General features: G+C 42.7%; 1 protein-coding gene across 1 annotated transcript; it reads left to right on the forward strand.

Annotated features, from left to right (window-relative positions):
• The first annotated feature begins 2,665 nt into the window (after nt 1-2,665).
• Nucleotides 2,666-23,880, forward strand: ERCC6L (ERCC excision repair 6 like, spindle assembly checkpoint helicase). The gene is made up of 2 exons (XM_041740536.1): nt 2,666-2,748; nt 19,068-23,880. Exons 1-2 carry the CDS (start codon nt 2,681-2,683, stop codon nt 22,741-22,743), a joined length of 3,744 nt encoding a protein of 1,247 aa, XP_041596470.1. The 5' UTR covers nt 2,666-2,680; the 3' UTR covers nt 22,744-23,880.
• The last annotated feature ends 1,868 nt before the right edge of the window (nt 23,881-25,748 follow it).

Below are 25,748 nucleotides of genomic sequence, written 5' to 3' on the forward strand. Positions count from 1 at the left end.
GGAAGATTTCATTTGGTTATTTATACCCATCTCTAAAAACACTCTTCCAGGACGCCTGGGTGGCTAAGCGGTTGAGCGTCTGCCTTTGGCTCAGGGTGTGACCCCAGGATCTGGGAATAGAGTCTCACATCTGGCTCCCTGCAGGGAGCCTGCTTCTCACTCTGCCTAGGTCTCCTGCCTCTTTCTCTCTGTTTCTATAAATGAATGAATGAATGAATGAATGAATGAATAAATAAATAAATAAAATCTTTTAAAAAATCACTCTTCCATTCTTAGTCCCCATGAACAGTATTTTGCTGACACCCAGTTTACCTATCTCCTTCTGTGCCATGATTGGTGCTCAAAAGAGCACTGGGCTAGGAGTCAAGGAACCTAGGTTGAGTCCTGTTTCTGCCACTGAATCACAGTGTGACTTTGGACCAGTAACTTCCTTCTTTACCAGTGACAGTTTGCTCACCTGCGACTCTGGACTGGATGCCAAAAAAAAAAAACCAAAAAAAAAACCCCTCTCAACTCTAGTATTTTAGGCACCATCACCTGGTGCTCATCACAATTGCCTTCCCTAATCTCCGTCACCTATTTAACCCACCCCGTACCTCCCCTCTGGTAACCATCAGTTTGTTCTCTATAGTTAAGAGTTTGTTTCTTGGTTTGTCTCTTTTTTTCTTCCCTTTGCTCATTTGATTTATTTCCTAAATTCCACATGAGTATTTGTCTTTCTCTGACTGGATTATTTTGCTTAGCATTATACACTAGCTCCATCCATGTCATTGCAAATGGCAAGATTTCATTCTTTTTTATGGCTGAATAATATATCCTCTGGGTGTGAGAAAAAAAAAAAACAAACCCAGAAAAATCCAGTAGCCTAAGGGCAGGCAAGCTGCAAAGTAGTTCCTTTCTTCCCAGTATTCAGAGTCTTTGGCGGATCACTGACAGCTGGGAAACAGGGAGGTGGGAGCCTGGGTCCTGAGGGAGTTCCTTCTAAGCTTTTCTCTACAACCCACAGAAGGGCAGCTGCCTAAGACAGTAATCAGGGTTTTGCTTTGCTCCATTTTGAGTGCTCAACTGTTCCAAGGATATAGAAGTGATGATGGTAGACCCTGGAGTCAAAGCACAACTGGAGATGGCCTTCCTCAAATTGGCGATGAAGATTTTTGTACTCCTCTTTTTTTCCTTTCTTATGGAATGCTCCCCACCAGCCTTCTTCTCTCACACTCATACATTGGGTATCCAGCACACCTGCACACTCAACCTACCTCCATCCCAACTTGTCTCCAGGAAAAGAAGTGATCAAATACTCCAACAGGGTAAACAAGCTCTTTCACAAACTGGCTTCTGATTACTTCATCACCCTCATTTCCCACTACTGTCCTCTTCTTTCCAGCAATAGGCAGTGGACACAGTGAATGAACATTGATTTTTGTCCGTATAGACATGGTATTGAATTCTGGCTCTGCCATCTTCTAGCTTTGGAACCTCAGGCAAAGTCACTTGATGTCCCTGAACCTCAGTTTTTGCTGAGGATAACAGTATACCCAAAGCCCTCTTAACAGAAAAGACTTAAAGCCATATGAAAATATTAGTAAACTTCATGTGAACCAGGAAAATAGCCCATATTCTCTTTTCAGAAGATACCTTTTTAAGCTCCTAATGATCTATGAAATTTACAAAAAGCTTAAAAACCTCAGGACTTAGGGTGGGCATGACTGGGTCAGTTAGGTGAGTTTTCAAATACTCAATGTTAATTAGTACCTTGAAGAATCACAAAGTCCGGGATCCCTGGGTGGCGCAGCGGTTTGGCGCCTGCCTTTGGCCCAGGGCGCGATCCTGGAGACCCAGGATCGAATCCCACATCGGGCTCCCGGTGCATGGAGCCTGCTTCTCCCTCCGCCTGTGTCTCTGCCTCTCTCTCTCTCTCTGTGACTATCATAAATAAATAAAAATTAAAAAAAAAAAAAGAATCACAAAGTCCTTTTTGAACAATGTAAGAACAAGGACAATTTTTGTTGGCCCACAACCTATTTAGGATCCCCCCAAGCAAGCCACTTAAACTCACTTACCAGGACTCCTGCCTGAGCTCTGCGTTTGAAAATATGATTGCATCCTAGTTGGAGCTTCTAAAGAAATGGTGACCATGCTTTATAGCACTACTAATTTCTTAAATGAGAGCTTTGCCTTGGCTCTTGAAGACTCTTCTTCAATGTGAGTTTAAGTCATGGGGACCATGCCTCCCAGGGTGTTTGAATTCAAAGCCTGCTCAGCGCCAGGCAATGGCGAGCATGGAAAGAAGGAAATTTGGGGGCGTGGGCTATGAAGGTCTCTAGGGGCCACTAAAATGACTGAGATTATAGCAGACATTCTACTTCACTCACGAGGGTGGCACAGGCACAAACGTGCTGAAGCACGGTTTGGATTGGATTGACTACGCGAGAGGAACAGGACACGAACCTATCCCACCCCGCTGGGGCCGCAACTGCCTCTTAGCTCCAGGGCGCGTAAGCGCGGGCGCGCGACCTACGTGGGCGGGCTCAGGCGTTAGCGCCGAGTGCGGCGCTGCGGATTGGCCAGCCAGGAGGCCAACGGTTGGTCCTGCCTCTCCTGAGGCGCATGGCGCATGCGTAGGGCGGGAGCGGGCGAAATTCAATCTTCGGTTGAAATACCTGGAACCAAACTGAGGGTCATGGAGGCGTTCCGAGGGTCTGTGGAAGCCGCGGCCTTAAGCCCAGAGCAGGCCGCCCTTTACCAGAGGTATGTCTGGGCCTCCGGCCGGCCTAGCTCGCAGGTCCCGGCCGGGAGTCGGAGTGGGAAGCCCTCGGACCCTCCCAGCGGCCCAGGCTGCTGAGGTGGAGCCCGGTGAGAGGCGCCCTCGCGTTCTCTGAGTAAAGGCGTGGGAATCTGTCCAGATTTCTAAAGCCTGGGGAGCCTCCCGATACCTCTTTTTGGGTCAGATAGCTCTCTTAAAATCTTAAAAGCTAGAACTTACACTGATCATGCCTTTCTTGAGTCTTTTGAGTCTACCAAACGCCAGGCCTGGGGGTTGCAGAGATGAGTAAAACACCGACCCTACCCCCAAAATGCTTATCATTTGGTAGTGGAGAGGGATAGGTAAGCCAATAGTCACTGTAATGTTTGATAAGTGCCGCAAGAGGTATAATGTGCGAGGCATAGTATGGGCGGAAGTGGCCAACCACAAAGTTCGGCCTCAGGAGAAGACATTCGTGTTGAAGTAGTAAGCAGTCACCATATGACTAAGGGTGGGGGGCATGATGATGTGGGAATGAGATTTAAACTTTTCAGTTGTGATAAAATACATCAAATTTACCAGTCACCATTTCTTTTTTTTTTTTTTAAGATTTTATTTATTCATGAGAGACAGAGAAAGAGAGGCAGAGACAAGGCAGAGGGAGAAGCAGGCTCCATGCAGGGAGCCCGATGTGGGACTCCATCTGGGAACCCCAGATTTACGCCCTGGGTGGAAGGCAGACACCCAGCCGCTGAGCCTCCTGGGCGTCCCTATTGTCACCATTCTTAAGTGTACAGTTCAGTGGTATTAAATACATTACTACTACTTTTATTTTTTACAAAGAAACCATTTGTTTTTTTCAAAGACTTTATTTATTTATTCATAGAGACACAGAGAGAGAGAGAGGGAGGCAGAGACACAGAGAGAGAAACAGGCCCCATGCAGGGAGCCTGATTGTGGGACTTGATCCAGAGGCTCCAGGATCACGCCCTGGGCTACAGGCAGCGCTAAACCGCTGAGCCACCCAGGCTGCCCAAATACATTACTACTTTTGTTATTATTTTTTACTACTGTTGTTAAAGCATCATCCTGTCCATCTCCAGAACTCTTCATTTTGCAAAACTAAAACTACCTGTTAAACAACTTCTCACTCCCTGCTCCCCCAGCCCCTGGTAGCCACTATTCTACCTTACGTCCCAGTGAATTTGATTCTAGGGACTTCATACAAGTGGAATCATACAGTATTTGTCTTTTGGGGACTGGTTTATTTCGGTAGCATAATTGCATCAAGGTTCATCCATACTGTGTCATGTGACAGGATTTCCTTCCTTTTAAGGACTGAATAATATTCCATTGTATGCACATATCACATTTTGTTTACCCATTTATCAGTGATGGACACTTGGGGTTGCTTTCATCTCTTGATTGTCAACGGGGCTGCTTTGAACATGGGTGTGCAAATGTCTCTTGGTGATTCTGCTTTCAATTCTTTTGGATATCTAGCCAGAAGTGGGATTGCTGGATCACATGGTAATCCTATTTTTAACGTTTCTCTGGTCTTTTATTGCAGCTGCACAATTATACATTCCCTCCAACAGTGTACAAGGGTTCCAATGTCTCCATGTTCTCGCCAACACTTGTTATATTCTGATTTTGTTGTTGTTGTTACCAGCCATTCAAATGATAATGAAGTGTTTTCTCATTGGGATTTTTTTTCCTTTGGCATTTCTCTAATGATTAGTGATGTGGAGCATCTTTTCCTGTGCTTATTGGCCTTTTGTATATCTTCTTTGGAGAAATGTCCCTGCAGGTCCTTTGCCCATTTTTTAGGTGGATTGTTTTTTTCTTAATATATTCTGGATATTAACTCCTTATCAGATATATGATTTGCAGATATTTTCTCCCATTCTGTAGGCTGCCTTTTCACTCTGTTGGTAGTGTCCTTTGATGCACAGAAGGTTTTAAATTTTGATATAATACAAATAAATAAATTGGGGGCAGTGAAATAGTTCTGTCTCCCTTTCAATAAAAGTACGTTTCTTTTTTAAAATATTATATTTATTTATTCATGAGAGACACAGAGAGAAGGCAGAGACCTAGGCAGAGGGAGAAGCAGGCTCCTCTTGGGCAGCTCGATGTGGGACTCGATCCCGGAACTTCGGGATCACACCCTGAGCCGAAGGCAGGCGCTCAACCGCTGAGCCACCCAGGCTTCCCTAAAAGTATGTTTCAAGGCTGTGATAAGCTAAAAGGTTTCCTTACAGAGGAAGAAAATCGTATCTTTGGACTGCGTTACATGACTTCTTCAAAGAAGATTTGGGGAAAACAGTGAGGTGGTGGTGTATGGTAGAGTAGTAGCTTTAGAGTTGAGGCATTTGGGGTACTAATTATGGCTCTGCTACCTGCTAGCTGGGAAACCTCAAATGAGTCACTTGACTATTCTGAGCCTCAATTTTCTCATCCAGAAAATGGGGATAGAAAGGATTAAGCCCTTCAGCTCCCTCCCCTCCTTTCCCTGAGCAAGCAAGTGCATTGATTTCCCCAACACTGCCTCTCATATGGGTACCTCTTACTTGCTCTCACATGATCTTTCCTGACAGCCTCCCAGGTGCCCTACAGTCATCTTTTGCTCTCACAATCCCACTTTACCCTCACACCTTTCTTGTCTCTCATTGCCCATCAACTCACAATCTCTCTTTTATTTCTCCTACTTTTTCTCCTGTCCTCTTCCAAATCTGCCTACACTGAAACCTCCTCGCACAAAGCATCACCTTCTCTACCTTTTTTAAAAAAGATTTTATTTATTTATGAAAGACACACAGAGAGGCAGAGACATAGGCAGAGGGAGAAGCAGGCCCCCTGCAGGGAGCTCTATGCAAGACTCGATCCCAGGACCGTGGGATCACGACCTGAGCCGAAGGCAGATGCTTAACCACTGAGCCACCCAGGTGCCCTCTCTACCTTCTTCACTCTTCATTGTCCCCCTTGGCACACTCCTCTCACATAGTTTCTCTGCCTCTCTTCTTCCCTCTCCTCTTTCCCCTTGCTGTCCCTCCTTCCTCATGTCTCTGCCCCTCCTGCCTAAGATAAAGAAAACTTTGAAACTTGGCTGTCACACACTCTCTGCACGTTTCCTCTTTCACATACCTTCATCTTCTGTCATATACAGTGACTGTCACACACTCTCAGTGTCAGTCATGCTCTCCCTTGGTGATGCCCCCCACCCACCACCTCCTCTCTTGCCCACCGTCCCCTTCTCCCCACTTTTGTCCTGTCTCTTCCTGTTATCCATTCTCTCTCCCTCTGTGCCACCCACCTTTGTCACTCACTCTCCCTCTCTGACACTTGTATTTTCTTGCTCCCTCTCTCCCATTGTGTCTCTGTCACCCACCACATCCTTCTATTGCCCCCTTCTCCCTCCTGTCGCCCATCTGTTGACACTGTCATTGACCTGCCCACACTGTTGTCCATTCTGTCTCATCCACATACTCTTTCTGTTTCTGTCTTCCTCCCTGATGTTGCCCCTTTCCTCTTTGTATGTCATCCGTGATCTCTGTCACCCACTCTCTACCTCTGTTACCGCCTTGTTCCTGTCACCCTTTCTGTTACCCACTCTCATCCTCTCACCTTCCCTCTTTTTCTCTCTGCCACTGTATCATTCTGGGTCCACTCGGGAGGTAGAAATCGTACAGCATATTGAAACCGGCATTTCAATATAAAGAGTTATTAAATTGATAAATATGTGACTGTAAGAAATAAGGGAACTCCATATGGTGTCTTTGGGCTAAGGGAGAGTACCAAGGAAGGACAAAGTTGGAAGGGGATCCTCTCCCCAAGCCTGAAGCTCAGACCTCATTGGAGAAGGTGTAGTTCAGCCCACTGTATAGCAGAGTAATGCTCTGGCTTGCCCAGGCCAATCTGGAGTGCTGGTGGTGAGCAGCCTATCAGCAACTCTTTGGTGTGTACATGCAGAAGAGATGGGGGCCCAGGGCACAGGTAAGCTGCCAGGGGCAGTGGTTTCTATTTGAGAGGGCTGCAAGAAGGTTATTGACAGGCCAGGTGGAGGCTTCAAGGTCATCGAGGGACTGCATATTCTGTGTGTGCGTGCCTGTGGGCTGCTCTGTTGTCCTGCTCCTGCAGCAGCAGCCAGAACTTCGGAGAGCCCCTTCCTCCTGTGGTGTCTTTCAGACGCCCTCTACTGAGAAAGATTAGCATCATGTTCACCATAAAGGAGAGATGTTTGAAGGAATTCAGTCCATTATCACAGAATAGGTATTGAGGGGTGAATTTGGAACTGAGGCAATAAATGATGACTGGTAGAGTCGTCCACCCTCTGTTTATTTCTGTTACCCACCGTCTGTCTTAGGTTACCCACCTTTTGTCCCTCACTCAACTGTGTTTCTCTCTCCGTCATGCATTTGTATGTACTCTGTATTGTCCATATTCTCTTGCTGTCACTTGTATGCTGCTCTCTTTCTTAATTCTCTGTCACCCACTTTCTTCTGTCACTGTACTCAAACTGCTTCTGTCAAGGTCACTAATGATTTCATAAACGGTCACTTCATAATCCTCATCTGCCTTGATTTACCAGCAGCATTTGATAATGTTGATCACTTCTCTGTGAAACACTTGATTCACTCGGCTTCCAGGAGCCCTTGCTCTCCTGATTTTCTTTTTACCCTGCTGGTGGCTGCTTCTCAGGTTCTGCTGATTCCTCTTCATAGCCTCACGTTTTTTTGTCTAACATATGTTATTTTTCTTCACTTTTTTTATTTTTTAAAGATTGTATTTATTCATGAGAGACACAGAGAGAGAGGCAGAGACATAAGCACAGGGAGAAGCAGGCTCCTAAAGGGGAGCCTGATGTGGGACTCAATCCTCGGACTCTGGGATCATGCCCTGAGCTAAAGGCAGATGCTCAGCCCCTGAGCCACCCAAGTGCCCCTTGTCTAACATACTTTAGAGTAAATTCTAAGACATCCCAGAATCCCATCCTTAAATTCTTTAGTGCATCTCTAAAAAAGAACCCATTTTTATGAGATAATTATAATGTATCAGCTAACAAAACAAGCTAATTCCTTGTTATTAGCTAATACACAGATCATATTCATATTTTTCAAGTGGTCTGAAATCTTTTTATAATTGGTTTGTTTGAATTAGGACCCAGAGAAGGTCCACACACTGCATTTAGTTATATTTTTAAAGTCTTTTAATCTAGAACAATTGCTCCCCACCCCCAACTTTTATTTCTATGCCAATGATTTGGATTAGTCTTACAGCTTCCTTGTAGTGTCATTAGCTTGTTCTCCTATCTCCTGTAATTTAAATTTAAGGGCTTGATGGAATGGACAAAGAAATGTCCTATATATACACACACAAATACACGATAGAATATTATTCAGCAATAAAAAAGAATAAGATTTTGCCATTTGTGACCACATGGATGGACCTTTAGGCATTATGCTAAGTAAAATAAGTCAGATAGAAAGATAAATACCATATGATTTCACTTATATGTGGACTCTTAAAAAAAACAAGCTCATAGATACAGAAAACAGATTGGCGATTGCCTGAGATGGAGGGCAGGAGGGCGGGCAAAATGGGTAAAGGGAATCAGAAGCTATAGACTTCCAGTTATAAAATAAATAAGTAATGGATTTGTAATGTATAACATGGTTATATAGTTAACTATAGAACTGTAGTTAGTAATACTGCATTGCATATTTGAAAGTTGCTAAGAGAGCAAATTTTCAAAGTTCTAAACCCAAGAAAAAAATTCTATAATTATCTATGTGATGTATGATAACTAGACTTCTGGTGATAATTACACAGTATATACAAATACAGAATCACTATGTTTTACACCTGAAACTAATGCAATGTTGTATGTCAATTGTATCTTAATAAAAACAAAAACTGTAGCAAAAAAAAAGATTATGGATCAATATTTTTGGCATGAATATTTCAAAGGTGAGGCTGTATACTTCTTTTTAAAATTTTTTATTATTGTTTTTAAAAAGATTTTATTTATTTATTCATGAGAAACACAGAGACAGAAAGAGGCAGAGACACAGGCAGAGGGAGAAGCAGGCTCCATGCAGGGAGCCTGACGTGGGACTTGATCCGGGGACTCCAGGATCATGCCCTGGGCTGAAGGCGGCTCTAAACCGCTGAGCCACCCGGGCTGCCTTGCTTTTTTTTTTTTTTTTTTAAAGATTTTATTTATTTATTCATGAGAGACACACAGAGAGGCAGAGATGTAGGCAGAGGGAGAAGCAGACTCCCCATGGGGAGCTTTATGTGGGACTCCATCCCAGGACCCCGGGATCATGCCCCGAGCCAAAGGCAGACGCTCAACCACTGAGCCACCCAGGTGCCCTGAGGCTGTGTACTTCTTATTGCCTCATAGCAAGAAGCATATAATGTCTGATAGTCCCAGTTTTAGTAATGTTAAGATTGGTCAGTGGGATCAGGTGGTCACAGGCTGATCACTCCTTTGCAAAATTGCATTTCCCCCCTTACGATGAATAAATAATATATTGGGGATATTTTGGCATCCTGTGGGTACTCAGTTCCCCATCAGCTTTTCATCCATTAACAATCATTGCCCAAATCAAGTATTTCATTAGAAATTACAAAGTGGTGGGCAGCCCGGGTGGCTCGACGGTTTAGTGCTGCCTTCAGCCCAGGTTGTGATCCTGGAGACCCGGGATCAAGTCCCGTGTCAGGCTCCCGGCATGGAGCCTGCTTCTCCCTGTACCTGTGTCTCTGCCTCTTTCTCTATGTCTCTCATGAATAATTAAATAAAATCTTAAAAGAAATTACAAAGTGGTAATTTTCTAACTTAACCATTGTTTTTATATTCGTTAGGTAGAACTCTTCCATAAATGTTCTTAATGTTGCAGTCTTGGAGTGCCAGGTTTTTTGTTTTGTTTTGTTTTTTGAGTGCCAGGTTTTGCTTTTTTTTTTTTTTTTTTTGTAATTATACTCCTTCCTTTGGTGATCTTATCCAGGTACTTGGTTTATTTATTTTAAAAGATTTTATTTATTTATTCATGAGAGACCGAGAGAGAGGCAGAGACACAGGCAGAGGAAGAAGCAGGTTCCATGCAGGGAACCCGTGGGACTCAATCCCAGGTCTCCAGGATCATGCCCCAGGCCGAAGGCGGTGCCAAACCACTGAGCCACCCAGGCTGCCCAGGTTCTTGGTTTAAATCCCATCTTTATGCTGAGAATTTTCACATTTTTGTCTGTAGCCCTGACCTCTTCTGAACTCTAGACTCCTGTATCCAACTGCTTACCTGACATCTCTACTTCATAGTAGACACAGCAAACCTGTCTAAAACTAAAGGACAAAGCCATATGTTCTTAATAGGTACAGAAAAGGCATTTGAGAAAATATAGTATCCCTTTAACGATAAAAACTTAAACTAGGAATACAAGATAACTTTCTCAATCTGATCAAAGATGTCTCCAGAAACTCGAATCTGAAAGCTTTCCATCCTTATGTCAGGAACAAGACAAGGATGTCCACCTCTATTCAACGTTATATAAATCAGCATTATAATGGATGTTCTAGCCAGGGCAAATAGGCCAGAAAAAGAAATAAAAGGCATGCAGATTGGAAAGAAAGAAGCAAAACTATCTATATTTGTAGATAACATGGTCTTTTTTTATAGAAAGCCCTAATGAATCCACAAAAAATTATAAGAGCTGATGAAAGAGTTCAGGAAATTTGCAATATATGAGACCAATATTCAAATTCAGTTGTATTTTGCCAAGTAACATTCTTCTAAAACTTTTATTCTGAAATAGAAGATACATATAGGAAAATGTACCAAACAATTCAGTATAATGAATTATTATTGCAACCATCACTTAGGTAATGGCTTTTAGATTTTTATTTTCATCTTAATGGAAGAGCTTGTCTACTTTTCCCACTGAGATGGCCTGAAGGTGAATTGAAGGCAGACTTGAGGGTTCAGGACTTGTTTCCAAACACCCCTGGGTTTGTTCAAATTCTGGAACAAGTGCTTGCTTGAAGCACAAGAGTTTTGCACTATAGTGCAGTTAACCAGATAACCTCGGGCTGGCAGATTGGGGACTGGAGGTACTAGAGGTCTGTACCTACTCAAGAATTTACTATTGTTCCTGGAGAATTTTTCATTTTTAGTTAGACTTTATCTGAAAGGGCCAGTCAGGATGTCAGCCACCAAATGCTCTCCCAAATGAGGAAACTATTTCCTGCTGAAGCACATTGGCTGGTATGATCCATCTGGATGCCAAAGCACATCTATGCCAGAAAAAAAAGATAATTTTGGTTTTGACATAATTATAGATTAGCTGTTTTTTCCGGAGTAATTAGCCAGCAAGTTCAGCTGCTTTCTGAGGGCATGTTGTTAACATGTAAGAAGATGCTGTCTTCTTCCTGTTTATTCTGGCAGAAGCGTATTTGCCCAGTTCAACTAAAACTTTCAGATTTAAGTTACAAAGGAAGGGGACTAGATTCCCCACCTGCCTTTACCCATTTTGAAATAGGTCTTGCTCTACCTGCCTGTTTGTAATCTCTTTGTGACAGGGTAGAGAGGACCTGAAAGCACCAAGAACCTTGGATCTCTTTGGGGCCATATGGTTCAGTCCAGATAGTTCTTATCTGTGGAATCCAAAGCCAGTGACACAGAAAATGAATACTATAGAAAACCTTACAATGATTTTAAGTGATTGGTCTTACAGGTGAAACAGTACATAGATGGACATTGTTGAGCCCCAAACCAAACCTTGTGTAGGCTCCTATCCAGAGAGCCCTAGGCATATTATTATTTTTTAGGAGAAAGCATTTGGAGAGAACATCCAGCCAAAGCCAATGGCACTTTTTCTAGCTGAGATAAACCAGAGGTCATATGTAGGACTTATCCCAGGACCCCGAGATCATGACCTGAGCCGAAGGCAAATGCTTAACTACTTAACTGAGCCACCTAGGTACCCCAAGATTTGTGTTTTATTGTCCCTTGCTATGGAATGAAAATCTCTCTTCTGGATTGACAGTTTTGCATCTGAATAGTTCTTTAACATATCAGAACCTCATATGTAAGTGCCTTTTAAAGAGTTACTAAATTGGTAAAAAATAAAAACTGGGGAACCTGGGTGGTTCAGTCAGTTAAGCATCTGCCTTGGGCTCAGGTCATGATCTTGGGGTCCTGGGATGGAACTTCCTGTTCAGCAAGGAGCCTGCTTCTCTCTCTGCCCCTCCCCCCTGCTCATGCTCTTGTGCAGGCATGCACTCTCTCGCTCTTAAATAAAATCTTTAAAAAGAAAGAAAAGAAAAACTAGCCTTCTCCCATACTGTAGCAACTGTTTTTCTCCTTGTTCTGATTGAGAGGGGGTTCTTTCTCCTGAACTGGTTACTTTTCCTTTGTCCCGTTGGCTCCCAAGCAGGCCTGGCTTTTCCCCAGCCATGCCCAAGAAGAATAGGGGAATAATTTTGGGGGAAAAATATTTGAGCCCATGAAGTGTTAAGTTCTCCAGATCACTGAGGATCTTGTGTGTTATAGATGGACACATGATTGCATTAGTAGTAAAAATGACATTTTTCCTTTCAAGCCCTGGAAAATGGAAGTGATTAGAGGTTGAGTGGCTAAATCAAACTGTATTACAGAAAACACTGTAGTCTTGTAAATAACCAGATAATCCAGGGTGATGCTATAATAGGCAAATTTCATTTTTTCTCCCCAATTCCATTACTGGGAATGAATACTGTCCCAGGTCCAACTTCACTGGTGGAGCAGACAGGGTAGAGGGGAAGAGCTGAGATGTGGTATTAGACCTGCTAACTAGGGAGGAATAGGGACTGTGAAGCAGCTTGGCTGACCGGGCTTCAACCCAATAAAAAAAGTGGTGGGGACCAAGGAATACTATAAATTCGAGTTGTGGTTGACAAATGTGGGAGTTCCAGAGGATAAGTAGAACCCAGCAATATATGAGTCTTAGTCTGGTAGTAAGAGGTCTGGGCAGACAGTTGCCATTTAAAAGGTTGGTGTATGATTTTGGGGAGTCTGACCTAGAGCTGGGGTCCACAGGCAGCACTTTACTTTCTGGGGAGGAAGCCTGGCTGGAATTAGCAGCCCAGTCTAGAGAGGGGTTCAGGATACTGGGTAGGTTACCAGTTTAGGGATTTGGAAACAATCTAATAGTAATAAAATATGATGTATTTTCTCCTTAGAGCTCTGGAACATAGACCCAGCCAGAAGACCAGCAGTCCAGCTGAAGGCACCCTGGGGGTGGGAAGGCAGAGTGGAGAATGAGTTCAGGGGTTGGCACTATCCCCTCAGGTTCAAGACCAGAGTAATAGGGAATGTAGCTTATTTCTACAGTGCAGCAGGAATTGGGGAGGTGGGCAGCTGACCTGCCACAGTAGGAATTGCAGTTTTGCAGCCAGCAGGCTCTTTTCTTCCTCTTCCCTCTTCTTCATCTTTTATTCATTTGGCTTTCACTTGAGTGCTCTAAAACCTGATCCTTATCCCTGTCCTCAAGTTCAGGCAGATAACACAAGCAGATCATTTTTTTGTTTTATTTTTTTTAAAAAGATTTGTTTATTTATTTGATAGAAAAAGAGAGAGAGAGACAGTGAGTGCAAGCAGGAGGAACGGCAGGCAGAGGGAGAAGCAGGCTTCCAACTGAGCAGGGAGCCCAATGTGGGGCTTGATCCAAGGACCCTTGGGTCATGACCTGAGCTGAAGGCAGAGGCTTAACCAACTGAGCCACCCAGGCACCCCTGGTTTTAAACAAAGTTAATTTTTGGGACACCTGGCTGGCTCAGTGGTTGAGCGTCTGCCTTTAGTGAAGTGATGATCCTGAGGTCCTGGGCTTGGGACCTGTGTTGGGCTCCCCACGGGGAGCCTGCTTCTCCCTCAGCCTATGTCTCTGTTTCTCTCTCTGTGTCTCTCATGAATAAATAAATAATAGAAATAAATGAAGTTAATTTTATAGTAGTTTTAGACTTACAGAAATATTAGATACAGTGCAGAGGGTTCCCACATACCCCATACCTAGTTTTCCCTGTTGGTAACATCTTATATTAGTGTGGTATATTGCTCACAGTCAATGAACCAATACCAATACATTATTATTTTTTAAAAAGATTTTATTAATTTATTCATGAGAGACACACAGAGAGAGGAAGAGACATATATATGCAGAGGGAGCCTGATGTGGGACTTGATCCCAGGATCCCGGGATCATAACCTGAGCTGAAGGCAGACTCTGAACTACTGAGCCCCTGACTTTCTTAGTTTTTGATGACCTTGACAGTTTTGAGGAGTATTGGTTAGGTTATTTTGTAGAATGTTCCCTCAGTTGGGATTTGTCACCATTTGTCATGACTAGACTGGGGTTTTTGGTTTCGCGGGGAAAGACTACAGAGATAAAGTGCCCTTCTCATCAAATCCTATGAGAGGTACATACTGTTAACATGATCTATCATTGTTGATGTTGACTGTAATCACCTGGCTGAGGTACTGTTTCCTCTTTACAGTTACTTGTTGGGGATCCCTGGGTGGCTCAGCGGTTTGGTGCCTGCCTTCGGCCCAGGGCATGATCCTGGAGTCCGGGATCAGGTCCCACGTCGGGGTCCCCGTGTGGAGCCTGCTTCTCCCTCTGCCTGTGTCTCTGCCTCTCTCTGTGTGTCTCTCATGAATAAGAAAACTCTTTTTTTAAAAAAAAGTAATTGTTAGGGACGCCTGGGTTGCTCAGTGGTTAAGCGTCTACCTTTGGCTTAGGTTGTAGTCCTAGGGTCCTAGGATTGAGTCCTGCATCAAGCTCCCCATAGGGAGCCTGCTTCTTTCTCCCTCTGCCTATGCCTCTGCCTCTTTCTGTGTGTCTCTTATGAATAAATAAATAAAAATCTTTAAAAAAATTGTTAGCCCATACTGCATGGGAAACCGCTTTACCCACTAGAGTACAATGCTTATGTTGTTTCCTTTGCTTTAAGTCTTGCAGATTACATTCATTTCCTAGGTTATTACATCAGCATGTTTTCCCTCTACCCTTTCAGTGAGATTGTTTCATACATTTGTAATACAGCCAGATTGTTTTTTAAATAATTTTAATAGTGTGTTAAGTGCACTGATAGAGATGAACACACCAGGGAGTCCTGAGGTGGAACAGTTGATCCAGCTGGAGGATAGAGTAGGGATGGAATGCGTCCTAGGGGAACTGCAGGTGAGACCTGATCTCTACATCAAAGCAGCTCTTAAAATGTGGTTTCTGGACCACCTGGGAACTCTATAGAAATATAAATTCTTGGCCCTCACTACAGAATCAGATAGTCTGGATTTGGGGTCTAGCGATCTGTGGTTTAATAAGCGCTCCAGGAGATTCTGCCTAACAGTGAGAATTACTGTCTTTAGAATGAGTTCAGTAAGTTTAGCTTGGTGAAAGGAGAGTACATTCCAGGAGGAGGAGGGTGGTGTGAGCCTAAGGTTAGAGGATACAAAGTAGCATGATAGGCATAGGGGTTAAAATGTTTGAGGCTGGAAGTGGCAGGAGTTAAGGCAGAGGTCAGCAGTTCCTGATTGTATCAGGGAGGGCTTGGAATGGCTGACTAAGGAACTTAAACTCCATTATGTAGGCCACAGGAAGCCGCTGAAGAATATTTTGTTGTTAATAGCCTTATGGAAGTATAATTTGCATACTGTACATGCATTTCATCCATTTAAAGTGTACTGTTTAATTTTTAGTATATTCACAGAGTTGTACATTCATCACTCCAAAAAGAAATTTCTTGCCCTTTAGCCATTACCAACTACCCCAAGTCCCAGAATTCCCCAGCCCCTGGCAACCACAAATCTACTTTTTTTTTCTCTGTGAATTTGCCTATTCTGGTCATTTCATATAAATGGAATAATAAAACGTGTCCTTTTGTGACTGGCTTATTCATATAGCAAAATTTTTTCAAGGTTCATTCATGTTATAGCATGAATATTTCATTCCTTTTTATGGGTACATAATATTCCATTGAATGGAGATAAACACACACATACCACTTTTTTTTTTTTAATTTATGATAGTCACAGAGAGAGAGAGAGAGAGAGAGGCAGAGACACAGGCGGAGGAAGAAGCAGGCTCCATGCACACCGGGAGCCCGATGTGGGATTCGATCCTGGGTCTCCAGGATCGCGCCCCGGGCCAAAGGCAGGCGCCAAACCGCTGCGCCACCCAGGGATCCCCACATACCACATTTTTATCCATTTCTCAGTTGGTGGACATCTGTGTTATTTCCCCTTTTGTTTTTTTTTTTTTTTTAAGATTTTATTTATTCATGAGAGATACACAGAGAGAAAGAGGCAGAGACACAGGCAGAGGGAGGAGCAGGCCCCATGCAGGGAGCCCGACGTGGGACTCGATCCTGGGTCTTCAGGATCAGGCCCTGGGCCAAAGGCAGGCGCTAAACCGCTGAGCCACCTGGGCTGCCCTATTTCCTCTTTTGGCTTATGAATAATACTGCTGTGAACACTCATGTACAAGATTTTCTGCGGACAAATATTTTCATTTCTCTTGAGTCTGTACCTGAGAGTAGAATTCCTGGATCACACCGTAATTCCATGTGTAACTTTAAAAAAAATATATTTATTTATTCATGAGAGAGAGAGAGGCAGAGACACAGGCAGAGGAAGAAGCAGGCTCCATGCAGGGAGCCGATGTGGGACTCGATCCCTGGTCTCCAGGATCACGCCTTGGGCCAAAGGTGGCGCAAACCGCTGAACCACCCAGGCTGCCCCCATATATACCTTTTTTGAGGAACTGACAAACTGATTTCCAAAGCAGCTGCACCATTTTACATTCCCACCAGTAGGGTTATGAGAGTTCTAATTCATCCACATTGTCGCCAGTGCTTGTTTTTTTTTTTTTCTTGCTTTTTTGATTCTAGTCATCCTAATGGGCATAAGGTGGTATTTCATTGTGGTTGTGGTTTGCATTTCCCTGATGACTAATGATGTTGAGCATTATTTCATGTGCTTATTAGCCATTTGCAGATCATCTTTGGAGAAATGTCTATTCAGATCCTTTGCCCATGTTTAAATTGTGTTATTTGTCTTTTTTAAAAGATTGATTGATTTTGGTGACAAAGAGTGCATGAGCAGGGGGAGGGGCAGAGAGAGAGGGAGAAAGAAAATCTTAAGCAGATTCCCTGCTGAACTTACCATGGGACTCAATCTCCTGACCCTGAGATCATGACCTGAGCCAAAATCAAGAGTCGAGTGCTTAACTGACCCAAGCCACCCAGGTGCCCATGTGGTGTCTTTTAATTTTTGAATTGTAAGATTTCTTTATATGTTCTAGGTACAGATCATTTATCAGATACATGATTTACAAATATTTTCTCCCATTCTTTGGGTTGTCTTTTCACTTTTTTAATGGTATACTTTGAAACACAAGTTTTTTTTTTGGTGAAACCCGATTTATTTATTTATTTTTTTTTTTTCTGATTTATTTTTCCTTTGGTTGCTTGTGTGTTCGGCATCATATCTAAGAGACCATTGCGAAAACCAAGGTAACAAAGATTTATGCCGATATTTTCTTCGAAGGGTTTTGTAGTCTTAGCAATTATGTTTAGTTCTTTGATCCATTTTATTTTTTAAAACATTTTATTTAGGGATCCCTGGGTGGTGCAGCGGTTTAGTGCCTGCCTTTGGCCCAGGGCGCTATCCTGGAGACCCGGGATCGAATCCCACGTCGGGCTCCCTGCATGGGGCCTGCTTCTCCTTCTGCCTATGTCTCTGCCTCTCTCTCTCTCTCTCTCTCTCTCTCTGTGTGTGTGACTATCATAAATAAATAAAAATTTTAAAAATGTTAAAAAAATATTTTATTTATTCATGAGAGACACAGAGAGAGGGGCAGAGACATAGGCAGAGGGAGAAGCAGGCTCCCGGTGGGGAGCCTGAACAGGATTTGATCCCAGGACCCCAGGATCACAATCTGAATCAAAGGTAGATGCTCAACCACTGAGCCACCCAGGTGTTCCTCTTTGATCCATTTAAAGTTAATTTTTGTGAGAGGGGACCAATTTCTTTTTTTTTGCACATAATAGTTGAAAAGACTATTCTTTCCTCAGTGAATTATTTTGGCATCCTTTTGGACCATAAACCCCTGAAGAATTTTAAGCAGAGGAGTGACATGATTTCTTTTACATTTTTTTCTTAAATTTTACATTTTAAGACAGTATCACTGGCTGCTATGCAGAGAATGTATCAGAGGGGCCAAGAGTGGATGTAAGACCAGTGAGCAAGAAGTTGTGACTACCCAGGTCAGAAGTAATGGTGACTTGAACCACAGTAGTGGTAGTGGAGATGGAGAGACACAGGTTATACCTGGGAAACAAAGTTACTAGGGCTTGGGGATTATCTGGCTAGGGGAGGGGGTGATTAAAAGAGGGGATATCAAGGATGACCTCATGTGAACTGGAGTCAAGGATGATCTTCAGATTTCTAGCTTGTATGGCTAAGTTGATAGTAGTGTCATTTACTACCACATAAATGGAGAAACATGTTTTTGGAGGGGAAATAATGAGTTTAATTTTGGATTAATTCGAGTTGCCTGTGAGACTTTTTCAAGTGGAGACATCCAGAAGGCTGTTAAAATATGGATCTAGACTAGACTTTGGGGGCAAGCCCTGGAATGGAGAGAGTGATTTCATAAACCCATTAGGTGGGGGTGGAAGGCCAGAGGAGAGAGTAAAAGAAGTGAGAAGAAGGCCCAGGACTGAGCCCTATGGGAAGAAGAGCAGAAGAAATGGCCAGTGATGTGGGAGGAAACCAGGAGGAATCTAGAGGAATCCAGTGGAAGGAGGGAATGATTAGTGTCAAATGTACCACAGAGGTCCAAAAAAATAAAAACTGAAAAGTGCCCATGTATCTTTCCTGTTTCCACACTCCCATGATATAGGTATAGGTTGGTTGGTTGGTTTGTTTTACAATAAAATACCACTCTGTACTTATGGGTGGCATTTTAAGAAATACTGTGGAACCAGTAACCTTTGCACATACATTTCTCACAAATAGTGCTTTAAGGTGTTGTTGGCAATGTCTGGTGGGTATGTGTCTTAAATGATGCCAGCTTTCATTGGCATCTTCTGTGCTAATGTTTCCCATCCTGAATTGAGGATATTAAAAGCCCAACTGCAGTTTGGATTCCAAAATGGACTCTAAAGTGTTATTGGTTGAATATTCAATCTGCTTCCTTCCTTTCTAATCTGTGTGTGTGTGTGTGTGTGTGTGTATGTGTGTATATATATATATATTTTTTTTTTTTTTTTACCTTTTTAAAACAGATATGTGAAGGAGGCCAAAGAAGCAACTAAGAATGGGGATCTGGAAGAAGCATTTAAACTTTTCAATTTGGCAAAGGACATTTTTCCCAATGAAAAGGTGATGAGCAGAATCCAAAAAATACAGGAAGCCTTGGAGGAGTTGGCAGAACATGGAGATGATGAATTCACAGATGTGTGCAACTCTGGCCTTCTGCTTTATCGAGAACTGCACAACCAACTATTTGAACACCAGAAGGAAGGTGTAGCTTTCCTCTATAGCCTATATAGGGATGGAAGAAAAGGTGGCATCTTGGCAGATGATATGGGATTAGGGAAGACTGTTCAAATCATCGCTTTCCTTTCTGGTATGTTTGATGCTACACTTGTGAGTCATGTGCTGCTGATCATGCCAACCAATCTCATTAGCACGTGGATAAAAGAATTTGTTAAGTGGACTCCAGGAATGAGAGTCAAAACCTTTCACGGTTCTAGTAAGGATGAACGTACCAGAAACCTCAGACGGATTCAGCAAAGGAATGGTGTCATTATCACCACATACCAAATGTTAATCAATAATTGGCAGCAACTTTCAAGCTTGAATGGCCAAGAGTTTGTGTGGGACTACGTCATCCTTGATGAAGCACATAAAATAAAAACCTCATCTACTAAGTCAGCAATATGTGCTCGTGCTGTCCCTGCCAGGAATCGCATCCTCCTCACAGGAACCCCAATCCAGAATAATTTACAAGAACTGTGGTCCCTATTTGATTTTGCTTGTCAAGGGTCCCTGCTAGGAACATTAAAAACTTTTAAAATAGAGTATGAAAATCCTATTATGAGAGCGAGAGAGAAGGATGCTACCCCAGGGGAAAAAGCCTTGGGATTGAAAATATCTGAAAACTTGATGGCAATCATAAAATCTCATTTTCTCAGGAGGACTAAAGAAGAGGTACAAAAAAAGTCAAGTACCCCAGAGGAGATCAGATTTAGTGAAAAGAATCCAGATGATGATGCCATTTGTAAAATGCCTTCCCTTTCCAGGAAAAATGATTTAATTATTTGGATACGTCTTATGCCTTTACAAGAAGAAATATACAGGAAATTCGTGTCCCTGGATCATATCAAGGAATTGTTAATGGAGACACGCTCACCTCTGGCTGAGCTAGGTGTCTTAAAGAAGCTGTGTGATCATCCAAGGCTGCTATCTGCACGGGCTCGTCATTTGTTGAATTTAGGGTCTGTAAAATTCTCTGTTCAAGGTGAAAATGAAGGGGAGGATGCCTCAGACGTGGACCATATTGATCACATAACTGATGATACACTGATGGAAGAATCTGGAAAAATGATATTTCTAATAGAGCTGCTTAGGAGACTGCGAGATGAAGGACATCAAACTCTGGTGTTTTCCCAATCGAGACAAATTCTAAACATCATTGAACGCCTCTTAAAGAATCGGCACTTTAAGATATTGCGAATTGATGGAACAGTTACACATCTTGTGGAACGAGAAAAAAGAATCAACTTATTCCAGCAAAATAAAGATTACCCTGTTTTTCTGCTTACCACTCAAGTAGGTGGTGTTGGCTTAACGTTAACTGCAGCAACTAGAGTGGTCATTTTTGACCCTAGTTGGAATCCTGCAACTGATGCTCAAGCTGTGGATAGAGTCTACCGAATTGGACAAAAGGAAAATATTGTAGTTTATAGGCTGATTACTTGTGGGACCGTAGAGGAGAAAATATACAGAAGACAGGTTTTCAAGGACTCACTAATCAGACAAACTACTGGTGATAAGAAGAACCCTTTCCGATATTTTACTAAACAAGAATTAAGAGAGCTCTTTACAATTGAGGATTTTCAGAACTCTGCCACCCAGCTGCAGCTTCAGTCTTTGCATGCTGCTCAGAGGAAATCTGATAAGATACTAGATGAACATATTGCCTACTTGCACTCTTTGGGGATAGCTGGAATCTCAGACCACGATTTGATGTACACACGGGATCTGTCTGTTAAAGAAGAGCTTGACGTGATCGAAGAATCTCATTATATTCAACAAAGGGTTCAGAAAGCTCAATTCCTTGTTGAATTAGAGTCTCAAAATACAGAGCTCTTAGTGGAAAAACAAAGAACTGGAAATGAGGGGACCTGGCTGAGAGAACCTCTGTTTCCTTCTCAAACAAAGAAGAAATGCCCTGAAATGAATAAACCACAGCCTTGGCCCTCATCACATCTACCTACTTACCATATCCAGGAAGAAGTAATCAGTTCCCAGATGGCAAGTGTAATCATTGATGATCTGCCCAAAGAGAATGAGAATCAAGATAACTCCAATATAAAGATGAATGTTACCATCTTGCAAGATGGTAGTCACTCACCTGTAAGTACATCTGATGCTGACTCTGTAGCTATTTTACCTAAGGGATGTGGATGTGTAGATGAAATCTGGACCAACTCATCGGGAATGGCTATACAAAAAGAAGCACTGCTAGAGGGGCCTACACAGGGGACACTGCAAAAGAACCCTCTGGGAAATATTAATTATTTCCTTAGTGAATCAGTCAGAGATGATCTTGGGCCAAATCCAGATCAACTAAAGGATGATGAGATTTTGCTTCACTGTAGTCCCTGGCCCATTAATCCCATGACAAATGAAAATCAAAATGCAGAATCACACACATCTGTAATTGAAATAGCTGATGAGGAATGGTCAGCATCCTGCAGTGCACTACAGGATGCTCAAGTACATGATGAGGCCAAGTTGGAAGAGGAACCTTTAGCGTCCTCATCACAGTATGCATGTGATTTCAACCTATTCTTGGAAGACTCTGCAGACAATGGACAAAATCTTTCCAGTCAGTCTTTGCAGCATGCTGAGAATGAAAACAGCTTGTGTGGCCCTGCAGCTAATTCTAAAGCAGAGTCTGAGCGGGGTGAAGTGCGTCTCAGCTTGGATCTTTCTGAGACCCAAGATGATCCAGAAGTAGTAATAGGTAATGTGAAGAGAGGCAGAAGGAAAGCCAGAAGGATCCTTTCAGATGGTGAAAATGAAGACAAAACTTTTCAAGATACTCCAGGCACAAATCTATTCACCTCGCCTTGTCAGTTCTTACCTATAAAACAGTTTGATGCTTCAACTCCCAAAAGTGACATCAGTCCACCAGGAAGGTTCTTTGCACTGAAAATACCTGACAGTATAAATAAGTCTGTAAATGCTAGAAGATCCCTGGCTTCTAGGAGGTCTCTTGTTAATGTGGTTTTAGACCACGTGGAGGATATGGAGGAAGGACTTGACAACAGCAACAAAGCAGAAGTTGCTGAAGATTATCTGGAGGAAGGAGCCGAGGAAAGCAGTGGGGAAGTCTCAGAATACACCGAAGATCCTCCTGACGAAACGCTGCCTTCAGAACAGAAGTCCAGCTGGTTAACTACACGTGAGCCTGGGGCTTTAGCTCAAGAGGCCTCTCCTGGTGACCCTGAGCCTTTGTTGGGCAGACAGTTGGTTGATTCTCCCCAGGATGAGGCAGTAGAGGCTGTCAATGACTATGAGGCTCTTGTAATTCGTGGAAAAGAACTGAAAGAGTGTGGAAAAATACAGGAGGCCTTAAACTGCTTAGTTAAAGCACTTGACATAAAAAGTGCAGATCCTGAAGTCATGCTCATGACTTTAAATTTGTATAAGCAACTTAATAAAACTTGAGAATATAACCTATTTACTGTTAAAGTGAAACACTGAGTATGAATTCATTCATTCTTACAACTGGGTTCTCTGGGAGCATGAAGCATTTAGGCTTAAGGTGAGATCTCAAAGAGCAAGTTTTTGTTTTTAACTATTTTGTCCATTTGGCCTTTACTCTGTACTCCTTCCTATCCCCCCTCCTCCATACATACATTCTGGTGTCCTGAACACTAGGTTAATTTACTTCTTTCCTTGAATAGTCTTACATTTTTCTTTTAGGCACACTCTATAAATTTCATAGAACTGTGTTACTTCCAGGAAAGTTTTTATAAAGTTATTCTGGCCATTCTCAATTTTATTCTGGAAATGATCACTTCTGTCTATCACAGTTCAGACAAGAATTGTAAAGTTACTTTTCTCAGGTGTTTTCTCTTCCATTCACTGAGATGATGCTGGCAAATGGATACAGAGGCTCCTTAGTTTAAGCAGGAGCTTGTTAGAATTCTAAATCGAGGGATCCCTGGGTGGCGCAGCGGTTTGGCGCCTGCCTTTGGCCCGGGGCACGATCCTGGAGACCCGGGATCAAATCCCACATCGGGCTTCCGGTGCATGGAGCCTGCTTCTCCCTCTGCCTGTGTCTCTGCCTCTCTCTCTCTGTGTGACTATCGTAGATAAAAAAAAATTCTAAATCGAAGATCTGCTTATTAACATGCTATTTTCTGCCTTCAGTTTACTACAGCAGAAGGCTGGGCTATCAGGTGCCTGGGGCCAGGCTTATCACTGGTACCCTACTTTGGGAGTCACTGCCGACAATTTAGCCATCCTTCACTCACCACCATCTGTGTTCTGACACAGGCTAGCACATGGTGTCTTTGGGTGGTAGACTGAAAAGGAGTTTGGTTGCCCCTCAGAAACCAAGTGCAGTACAACACTCTGCACTTCAGAAAGGGAACCAGCATCTATGGAATACCTACTGTGTACCAGGCTTCTTGTTTAATCCTTACCATAATCCTTTGAGGTTGAGGGTCGCACATTGTTTTAGTTGAGGAAACTAAGGCTTAATATGGCTGTGACCTGCTGAGATCACAGTAGGGGGTGAAATGGATTTAACCATATGTTACCTAGTGAAAAGTTGTTATAATAAATTGTCTTTACTGCAGTGAATATACTGGGCTATTTCTACTGACAACCCTTCTGACCTGTGGAGGTCTTCCATACCATACAGCCCTCCAGTTTTCGGCAGATATCTACTGGGTATCCTATGTTCAACTCTGTCCTGACATTACCTGTTACTAGGGTCAGACTCCACAGGTTTAAGGGCTTACTCCCATAACAATGCCTTCACTTCCGATGCCAATGGCTAGCATTGGGCCCCATGTTATCCATACTTTTGTCCAATGTGGCTACAAATTGAGGATTCTCGTGACTCTACCTTCAGATTCAGTAATTTGCTAGAACAGCACACAGAACTCAAAATATGTAATATATATCATCTAAATATATAAGTTGTATATAAAAGTTTAAAAACTACAGTTAATCCTTGAACAATGTGGGGGTTGCGGGTACCAACCTCCTCCCCACGGTAAAAAATCTACATAATACTTGACTCCTCAAAAATTAACTAATGGCCTACTGTTGACTAGAAACCTGATAACATAAACAGCTGGTTAGCCTATTTTTCATGTTATATGTATTATATACTGTATTCTTACAATAAAGTAAGCTAGAGAAAAAGGAAGTAATAAGGAAAATACATTTCTAGTACTATACTCTTTATAAAAAAAAAAAAGTCTGTGTATAAGTGGACCCACACGGTACAAATCTGTTCAAGGCTCAACTGTGTTTTTTTTAAAGATTTTATTTATTTATTCATGAGGGACAGAGAGAGAGAGGCAGAGACACAGGCAGAGGGAGAAACAGGTTCCATGCAGGGAGCCCGATGTCAGACTTGATCCTAGGACTCCAGGATCATGCCCTGGGCTGAAGGCAGGCACTAAACCACTGAGCCACCCAGGGATCCCCTCAACTGTGTTTTGGTTACTGTTTCAGTATAATTGGCATCCTCTGTAATACTAGTATTTTACTTTATTCATTTGTTTGGGTTTTGTTTTTATTTTTCTAAAATATTTTATTCATTCATCCATGAGAGAGAGAGAGAGAGAGAGAGAGACGCTGAGACACAGGCAGAGGGAGAAGCAGACTCCATGCAGGGAGCCCAACATGGGACTTGATCCCAGGTCTCCAGGATCACACCCTGGACCAAAGGTGGCACTAAACCTCTGAGCCACCCAGGCTGCCCTGACTGGTTTTTTAAAGATTTTATTTATTCATGAGAGACACAGAGAGAGGCTGAGACACAGGCAGAGGGAGAAGCAGAATCCTTGTGGGGAGCCCAATGAGGGGCTGGATCCCAGGACCCTGGGACCACGAACTGAGCCAAAGGCAGATGCTCAATCACTGAGCTACCCAGGTGTTCTTATTTTATTCATTTGAAAGCAACCTTCTGAGAAGGGACCCACTGGCTTAGGCAAACTGCCTAAGGGCTCCATGGCACAAAACAGATTAAGACCCCTGATCCAAGGGTATGAGATAAAATCTCTTACCTACTTCTGCCCCCAGTTCTGGATTGCCACTCCCAAGGATGGTCTATGGATGTAGAAGTACAAGTATGTATATATGTATATGTAGGTTTTTACCCAAGTGATAGTATACTATATACCCTGTTCTGTACCATCGTTTTTAATTTTAACACAGCTGTATGGTATTTTATTGAATGGGTATACCATCTGTCATTTATTGGCAGACAATGTGATGAATATCCTTGTACCTTTTATACACATTATATCTACAGGATAAATTCTTAGAAATGGAGTTTTGGGGTCAAAAGGCATATTTATAATTTTTATAAGTATTGCCAAGTTGTTCTCCAGAGGTTCTAATAATATGCAGTTCCACAATTAATGAATACCTGTTCCTCATGCCCTTGCCAACACATAAATGCCAATCTGATAGGTAAAAAGCAGGTT

Source organism: Vulpes lagopus, chromosome X (assembly GCF_018345385.1).
Source record: "Vulpes lagopus strain Blue_001 chromosome X, ASM1834538v1, whole genome shotgun sequence".
Classification (NCBI taxonomy): domain Eukaryota; kingdom Metazoa; phylum Chordata; class Mammalia; order Carnivora; family Canidae; genus Vulpes; species Vulpes lagopus.

Bases quoted from the DNA above. Each gene is read 5' to 3' on its own strand.
- ERCC6L (XM_041740536.1), top strand. From the start codon at position 2,681: ATGGAGGCGTTCCGAGGGTCTGTGGAAGCCGCGGCCTTAAGCCCAGAG. The intron at 2,749-19,067 runs GTATGTCTGGGC...TTTTTAAAACAG, and splicing joins CAGGCCGCCCTTTACCAGAG to ATATGTGAAGGAGGCCAAAG.